We start from the raw sequence: 9487 nt of genomic DNA, 5'->3' as shown, positions 1-9487 counted from the left end.
CCCGTTTTCGCTTTACGTAATTTTTGATGAATAAAGGCATAATCAACACGGGATATTTATAAAAAATTAGTTGCTAACTATTTATTATGCTTATTTTACCAAGCAAATAATGCTTTTGCTTTGTAAATGGTAATTTTAGTTATATTTAATAAATATCTTTCCTTTTTTGTTATGTTAATATTACCTGTCTACATTTTTTCAGTTGTAAATAATGACACGCCTATAATTCTGCCAAGAATTTTAACCTTTTCGCCTCGCCGCACACAAAGGTCAAATTCTACTAGCTTCACAGCGGTCTCAACTAGCTACTTCATTCGCTGTTTTTTTTTTTCATTCTGTCTGACTGTCGGCTTGAACTTTTTGCTTTGGTTATATGGTACAAAATATTGTTCTCTGGGATCTGCAAGTGAATGAGCTTTCGATTATTAACAATTTCATAGAGTCACGACTCTCTTCATGGCACCAACCTGTGAAGTGGACAGCACAACTGAAGAACCAAGATTAACTTTACCAGTGCCTGTGAAAAATGCTGTTGAGGTTTATAAGAAGTCGGGAATCGAAACCAACTTGGTAATTTTATTTGAAATGTTTATATGAGCTGATTACCTTATTTTATAAGAAGCCCTAACTAAACCTGTAGACAGTTCTGCAGTTACTGTACCCTGGTACCGGTTAATTTTTCACTTTTACAGTTCTATAAGTTCAGAAGTTAGCTGTACTTGTCTGTAAGCGACTGCTGTATGTATGTATGTATGTTTATTCGTCTCGTAAAAGCAATATAAAAGAGTAAGTAATTATAAATACTGAAGACGGGATGTATGCACAAGACCATATTGGCCTAAAACACAGATGTGCGGCATACACCCCTTTTGATATATCTAAATTATAATAGGGTAAATCAAATATGTACAATATGGTCCTTTATACAGGCAGTTGTGCAAGGAGGGTGGGTGGATGTGGTAACAGGGATAAGGGTGGAGTGTACAAAACTGTTTGTACAAAGGAGTTTGTTAGACAAAACAACATCTATAAATAGAGACACAACACAACATGAAACACACTGCATATGAATATAGTAATAAACCGGCGGGCTTTGGTTCTTTGTTGTTATAGGATAGGATTTGCATATATAGATATATATAACCAAGGGGGAGGAAAGCCGATTAGATGGCTTAATCATACAGTGAACCACTGCTCTCGTCAGGCAGTCAGGTTAATTAACGTACCGTATCGTACTCGTCCATTTCGGAGTTACCGGTATCCCTACAGGATTAGATACTGGTACCACGTCTAGCACGATGCGCCACACTGCCTGCCTGCCGAGCAACTCACAATATCATTATATAGCGTGTCCATAAAGTCTTTATATTTTTTAAAATTGCAAAGGGAATTTATCTATACCAGGGGGTGGGCATGGTTTTTGGACCAGAGGAACCAGAAATTGCAGAATTTGGCCCGCGGGCCGTACTTTGCCCATGTCTGATCTATACCATATATTGTTTTGGCCCCCACAGATATATTGAATGGAGTATAAATACTTAAACAATTACTGATTAAAAAACAACAACAAATCTGGTTAAGATATATTGAGAACAAACTTCATAACAAAATTGAAATTTTAAAATGACTTTATGGACACCCTGTACCATATCTGTATATTGGTATTCTGGGTCTGACATTCGAACATTTTGGCAGGCAGCCGAGGCAGGTATGGTAAATGAATAACATGATCATTTTGTGAATATATTTCACAAAATATATTTATTAACTTCTTTAATGGCATTTAAAACCTTGAATTTAATGTTTTCAAGTATATACAGTAAGATACAATTAACCACCCACATACAGACATATAATTTCGACACTCCCTCTAGTTTGAATCATCAACGTATAACTGGCCAGATAGTACACATCCCAACCTAATAGTGACGGGGCTGCCTAATTTGGTAAACCCAAATCTTGACTATTTTACCAAAAATGCATGACATAATTTTCTTTTAGGTGCATACGAATGTGGAGTATTTGAAGATTTCAAATGAAAAGTTACATGCGATTCGCAATAAAATTTTGGAGAACGTGGAGAAGGGCATTTCTCTCAAAACAAAGGGACGTAATATCCCTATGTTACCCACGTTTGTCAATAATATTCCAGATGGCACAGGTATTACCAAATATGGTAAACTAGGATGGTATTTTTATTTTCTGAAAATTATGTTACTTTAATAACGACATTATACAAAAAAATCTCATGAATAGATTAAGCCACTATTCACATCTGATGAAACTTTAGCGCTACACAACATAACACAAGGTGTATCTGACTCTGTGTGGGATATATACATTTAATATAGTGATAAACACTTGATTTGCACGTACTGTGACTTAAAATAGAGAATGGGACCTTCTAATTATAACAGCCGTTAATCCAGGTTAACTCAGACCGCACCTGGGTAGAGCTCATGCTACAGCAGCGTCAAAACTTTCATGGTATAATGATAAAAAAATTTATGATATATAGCCCACATCATTAATTGAACCCTGCCTGAATGACATACTTTTCTATTACTTACTTTCATTTTCAGAAAAGGGAATTTATTTAGCATTAGATCTTGGCGGATCAGTTTTTCGTATTGTAAAGGTGGCTCTACCAGGTGTTAAAGGCCGCCATGTAGAAGTTCATAGCCAAGTGTATCACATGCCGAAGAATATCTTAAATTCTACAGCAGAGGAGGTAAAATATACACTCAATTTTGTTAAATTTTGAGAGCGAAAAATTACATATATTCAATAGCGAATAATGTTGTCAAACTGGAGTGAAGCTTTGTATTTTGTGATTTCAATGTACTTTTAATATTTATTCCATTTTAAGTTATAGTTAGTATTTATGTATACATTAATTGATTTTCACATTTAGGTATTAGTTATATATACAAATATAGACATAGTTATGTTTTGGGTTTTCCAAGACAAAATATTCATTTGATATTTCATTATTCTGACAATTTCAAGTATGTTGTATTAACTAAAAACATTTGCTGTCAATTGAGTTTCTGCTTGTTCTAATCCGTAGGTGCATATAATGCAAAAATCTTGTAGTAAGAGAGGAAAAAACTATCCTAAGTGAATAAAATACCTAGTTGAATATTGTATGTCTGACCTTAGTCAATCGAAATGTTACAGAAATATATTTATCATAGTTTGCAGCAAGATTCTTGAATCACTCAGAACTATAAGTTTTGTTTGTTATATTCCAGTTCTTTGATAACATTGCGGTATGCCTGGCAGACTTCTTAGAACACCATGGACTTGAAGATTGTAAACTCCCTCTGGGATTCACCTTTTCATTTCCGTGCGAGCAGAAAGGTTTAGACGAGGTATCTTGAAATATATCTTACAAGATAAATACCTTATCGTAAAAAAATAGAAAAGTCGAATGATGATAGCCCCTCTATTTTGTTAGGCTTTCGTTATATAATCTGAGTGTATTATAATTTACAAAACTTATTCGGATAATTTTATACATGCCTCGGCCCTAAGAGTAAATGTCTTCGAATACTTGTATTTGGAATGAATAGAGCAAAGAAATCCAGATTTGGTTATGTTTGTTGGTTTTTACCAAGCAAGTAACTGTTATACATTCTAATTCAAGACCAAGAAGATGACTATCTGGCGAATTGTAAACCTTTGGTGAATGTATATTACAGTACAGACTACAGAATCTGAGATATTAATTAATGATTGTAATCAATTCTAACCATTAGACATACAAATTGGTTATTCAACCGTTTATTCATTTCAATCACTAGTAATGAACTATTATAATGACATAATATTGAGATACATCAATTGACAATCATGTAAAAATGTGCGCTCCAAATGTATTTGCTCCAATTATCAGTTTTCAATCCGTTAAAGTACACCAAAATTGTGACAACAAAGTATGTTGAAATAATGATTACATATATACAAGAGGCGGTACTCCTGTAGTATGTGTACCAGGTTAGGGTTAGACCATAATTTTATTCCGATTTTCCTTATTTTAGTTCTATTACGAGTTCGTGGACAATAATATATAAATATTTCCAGAGTATTCTACTGAGATGGACCAAAGGCTATAATGTTTCTGGTGTTGTTGGTGAGGACATTGTTAAACTTCTGCGAGATTCCATCAACCGACAATGTGAAAAGGGCATCAAATGTATGGTTGAAATAGTTGCAGTGATCAACGATACAGTTGGCACATTAATGTCATGTGCATACGAGGATCAAAACTGCAGTATTGGAATGATAGTTGGTAGGAAACACATATTATTGGAAAAAATTTTTTGTTATGATGGGTAATAAGATAAAATTGTAGTCCTATGAAAATAGTAGAAAACCCACTGAAGCTTACATATATGGGTTATATTTATTATGTTGTCCTCCAAAAAACCTTAGCCAACTGCACCATTTATGACTCAGTAAAATATTCAATATGTTTTTTTGCAATACTTTGCATGTCATGTGGGTCAGTGATTCACTACGCATGTATTAGACTCTGAAGTAATAAATTGTACGACGAAATAAAGAACATTTAAACTATCAGATAATTGCAGCATTCATAATTGTTTTAACCAAATATTCAGAGTTGTTGAGATTATGTTGTATGATATATTTCATTTCTTCATGTTATTTGTCATGTTAGTGGTCAATGACTCATCTACAGTACATGACATATTTTGAATTAGGTCATGTGTGTTGCATGGAGCCTATAATTTTGAATTTTATCATAAACATGTATATTGTCCACCATTTTCATTTTGCTCAATCATTGATATGTGGACTACATAAGATAGTTCAAAAAAGCTTATTTTATTTATAGTAAAGAACTCTTTAGAAGTTTTTCAAAATCACAACACTGTTATTTCCTAATTTGCAGGAACTGGAACTAATGCATGTTATATGGAATCTGTTCATGACATCAAATTTTTAGAAGGATCGCAGATTAACAGGTATAGATTAACTGTGCCATATTCTGTAAGCCTGTTCACTCTGTTTCACGTTTCTAAATTTAAATCCATTTTTACTGTGTGCCTGTAACTGCTTACTTTTCATATAAAAAGCTAAGATATTTGCCTAAAATTGGTATATATTGGCAGTTTGACACTCGTTAAATTGGCAAACCCTAAACATGCTTCAAAGCGCCCTAATTTACCTGTGCACTAACTTTTCAATTGAATTGAATTTGTTTTTATCAATACAGTTCACGTAGAATGTGTATCAATACAGAATGGGGAGAATTCGGTGAAGATGGATCATTAGATGAAGTTCGAACTACATTTGATAAATTGGTGGATGCGTCATCTATCAATCCTGGTTTTATGATGTAAGCACCAATAGCGAAATAGTATTATTTCCGATTTAACACTTATAAAATTCAACCTAATTTATTCATGAACATTAATGTAGATTTATCCACTTAAACTGACTGTGAATGCAAACCCTTTTTATTCATTTTTGGCAAGGTTATACACATAGTCTTATTGAAAGCATAATTTGACTTTATCTTTGCATTGCATTCAATACTTATATTTTAGATATGAAAAAATGATTGGTAGCCTGTATTTGGGTGATATTGTTCGGGAAATCTTGCTTCATCTTATTCGCACTGGTACTTTGTTGGAAGGCATACTCACCTATGAGATGGAACAAGCTCACAGTTTTCAGACTTCTTTCATTACACAAATTGAATTGTAAGCGTTTCAAAATTTTGGGTTTTTAAAGTTCATGGCATATGAAATATGAAGAAATCCCCTTTATGGTTTGTCTGACTGTTTTCAAATGAACTGTGGTTTAACTCATAAAAAATTGACTACAAGTTCATTTTACTCTTATGCATATTTAAACAAAAAGAGTTCACTGAATGATGGTACCACTGCATGAAATTCTCATGAATGGCTGGATATTAATATATCTAAATCTGTTTCCGCAATAATGGTATTTTTGGTACTCCAATATGAATTATATACTAACCTATTTAGCCAAACAAATATCTGTCTCATTTTATTAAAAAAAAATTACATCCTGCATAGCCTGTCAGTAAAAAAACTAGTATTCATCCAGACTTTTTGTCTCAACATTAGTATGATTTTGATATTTCTGCTTCCCAATGCTGACCATACTGTTACTTGGACTTTTTAGCATGTGTTACTGTATTTATTATATGCATCGAATTCGAAATTATTTTCTCCAGGGACAGAACGCCTGATTTATATGTTTGCAAGCAGATTCTGATAAATCTTGGTTATCTTGAATCTACAATATCAGACAGGAAAAGGGTGAGAGAAATATGCAGAATGGTTTCAACACGATCTGCTCATCTCTGTGCTGCTGGCGTTTCTGCGTTAGTTGAAAGATTGAAATCAAATCATAATCTGTCTCCAGGAGAATCTTTCAAAGTCACTGTGGCTGTCGATGGCACTTTATACAAAAAACATCCCACGTAAGTCATCCAGATTTTTTGAATATTCAAATCCTTGGACAATATTTAGGTCTAAATCAAATCTCTCTTTACAGTTTTAAGCACATTCTTCAAACAACTGTTCACGAACTCTCGCCTGAATCTGATGTGACTTTTCGAATATCATATGATGGTGGCGGTAAGGGTGCTGCTTTAGTATCTGCAGTTGCATGTAAAAATTTAAATGCATAATTGATTATTTTTAATTGTTATAAAGCAATCAAATTGCACAATATTTGTACCAATGTATATTTCCTGTGAAGCTTCTTGACTTTTTTGCCGGCAATATTGTATTCAGCAAAGTATGCAAAGCAATTTTAGTCTAAAAACTAATAGTTCATATTCGTAGGCTTGAACCCGACAAGAACTTTATATCGTAAGTCCGACTGTAAAATATTTATGAGTTTTCAAAACCACATGACTTTTGTGTGCGCTAATCTCCTTAAAATTTCGAAACTGCTGGGAATTACAAATGAGTTTAATGTTATTCAAATTTTTAATATAAATTAAATCTATATAGAAAGGATTAAGCATCATTAAGAATCATTCGTATCGTATAACTCTTGTTCAAATAAACATTTCATTCAGTGATGGGATTCAAAATTTTAACAACAGGTTCTGTTGTCTTTTAAAAAAAAACATACCAAACTTACAGCTATAAAAAAGAGCAGGTTCGTTCATAATTACAACCTGAGCTTAGAACAGATTCGCGCCTGAATCCCACCACTGATTTCATTCCTCCTGTGACACAAATACATTTTGTCTTTGGATTTAAAATCCATATATGTATAATCTTACTACCTCCTTGTTTTGCTGCTGATACTTAACTTTTATAGCGCTCTAGTCTGATTTGATCACTTGTAAACTTCACTTCTGCACTTTTCATTTGGTGACATATTTACTGGCGTCAATAATTCTTAGGATAGACATAATATGCCGGTCAAACTTTTGATGTTTGGCAAATAATTTAGCACTAAATGCCCAGATAAATTTTCATGTCAATTTAGTGAAGTGTTTCTGCTTGAGTCTAATCTTCTATATAAGAACTTAGCATCCAATTTTGTAAAATTTTAATTTGAGTTGTTATATATATAATTTTGGCTCTTCTTTCATTATAATAAAGTTATTGGAATCATCTTTAGCATCTTATTACTTGAATTGAAATGTTCATGTTGTTTTATCTGCCCGACTTTACTACCTAATATGTGTGGTACAATATATACACAAATTAGGCTTCAATTTAATTTTGTAAGCACACAAATCGATATTTGATGAACAATGGACGACATTTGTCACTCGTCTAGAAATTAAGGAGTATGAAGACTGGTTTACTTGAATTTAATGCATTCATGTAACTTAATGGTTGTTTTTCAATATTCCCTTACTTTTGTATGCACTACAAATGTAAGACCCTGCTACATATTTTCGGTATTCCCGAAGTATGTGAACCAAGATGGCAGACACCACAACGTAGTATGTGTACCAGGTTAGGGTTAAGTCATAATTTCTGCACAAATATGACGGGAGTCCCTTGGCTAGTCCCCGGACTTGAAATAAAACTGAAATTGGAATAAAATTATGGCCTAACCCTAACCTGGCAGCACATACCACATTGCGGTGTCCGCCATTTTGGTTCACATACTTCGAGAATACCCATATTCATACATATATTCAACTCTGGTACATATACATTCTTTCATTTGTTAATACCATGCAGGATCAGTTGTTCATTATGCAAGTGTTATGCATGTAAAACTGCTTATACTATAAAGTTTCTTGCCTGTCTAGTTTTTTCACAACGTACTTCCTAGTACAGTGGTTCCCAGCCAGGGGTCCATCGCGGGATTCAGGGGTCTATGAGCTTGGCATACAGGAAGATGAAAACAAGATTGCAAAATGAAACTGCTCTTGTGAAATATTATTCGATAGGAACTCCATAAACCAGGTTACAAAAGATCTTGCTCAAATGAGCAAGTTTATTAACTTCAGAAAATTCGCTCGCTCGTTTAAAACTATTGTTTTGTGATAAGGCCATCTTTTATCAGTCCCAGAAGCAGTTTCTGTGTGCAAATTAGGTTATCATATTTCTCTTAGTATAAACCCCTTGTACGTAACTGTATTGATTAGTTCTAAGGTAGACACAACTTTAAATCAAATCATCGAAAGGGCCTATAGCCCCAAGAAGGTTGGAAACCACTGTCCTAGCATAACAATTTTATAATATAAAATATATTTATTCTCTTTACAAGCCCCTTGCGCATGTACAGTAAACTATAATAAAAATATAGTAAACTTTGAAAGAGTTTCTTGGGTGGTAAAGTATGGACAGAAATATTTAATGTTTCGTCAACCAGAAAACAAGTATTGGTACAATAAAAATATACAAATACGCAACGTTTTTCGGTTTGCGCATGTACAGTAAACTATAATAAAAATATAGTATACTTTGAAATAAGTTTCTGGGGTGGTCAGGTATAGACAGAGAAATATTTGTTGTTTCGTCAACCAGAATACAAGTATTGGCGCAATGAAAATATGCGAAATACACAAAGTTTTTCGGTATAAACTGGTGTGAGCGATACAAACGTGCGGTCATCGGAGCCTTATCCTCCAGACCGAAAGCTTAACGGAGAGGTTCTTCAACTGAGTGACCTCAAGTCCAATTATTTCTAGTCTTTTTTAAGCCGGCTTGTAAACGGCAGCAAATGTGATCACGGCATGAGGTGTTTGTTTTTCATCAACACAACTCGGTCGAATCATTTGCTGTAACGTCTGTGCTCAGAGTGTATCGCTTGCATGTCAGTGTTGTACCAGTTAAAATAGGCTTTAGTTATAAATGAAACGTGCATATATTGAAAACAATGGTTTAAGGAACAAATACCACAAATTTATGGGGCATATATAGGTTAGAATAGGTTTACACTGTTAGGGCTGAAAAGGATTTTCGTTTTTGTCTGAGAAAGATTTTAGTTCGGGTTAATTTTAAGG

The 9487-nt window shown here is 33.6% G+C and overlaps 1 protein-coding gene across 1 annotated transcript; it reads left to right on the top strand.

Moving 5' to 3' along the window:
* Positions 1-302: 302 nt before the first annotated feature.
* LOC144431271 (hexokinase-2-like) lies at positions 303-8886 on the top strand. The gene is made up of 10 exons (XM_078119154.1): positions 303-570; positions 2002-2161; positions 2583-2731; positions 3255-3374; positions 4087-4294; positions 4919-4991; positions 5243-5365; positions 5577-5732; positions 6233-6481; positions 6556-8886. The coding sequence occupies exons 1-10, from the start codon at positions 457-459 to the stop codon at positions 6689-6691; spliced, it is 1488 nt and encodes a 495-aa protein (XP_077975280.1). The 5' UTR covers positions 303-456; the 3' UTR covers positions 6692-8886.
* The last annotated feature ends 601 nt before the right edge of the window (positions 8887-9487 follow it).

The sequence above is a fragment of the Styela clava genome, chromosome 13 (assembly GCF_964204865.1).
Source record: "Styela clava chromosome 13, kaStyClav1.hap1.2, whole genome shotgun sequence".
In the NCBI taxonomy this organism is placed as follows: Eukaryota; Metazoa; Chordata; class Ascidiacea; order Stolidobranchia; family Styelidae; genus Styela; species Styela clava.
Note: the sequence above shows the minus strand (reverse complement) of the source record. Positions and strands in the feature narration are given on the sequence as shown.

What these genes read in the sequence shown, in the direction of transcription:
- LOC144431271 (XM_078119154.1), top strand. Translation starts at nt 457, where the DNA reads ATGGCACCAACCTGTGAAGTGGACAGCACAACTGAAGAACCAAGATTA. An exon ending in CGGGAATCGAAACCAACTTG is followed by an intron (nt 571 to 2,001) that starts GTAATTTTATTT and finishes ATTTTCTTTTAG; the next exon opens with GTGCATACGAATGTGGAGTA. An exon ending in AGCAGAAAGGTTTAGACGAG is followed by an intron (nt 3,375 to 4,086) that starts GTATCTTGAAAT and finishes AAATATTTCCAG; the next exon opens with AGTATTCTACTGAGATGGAC.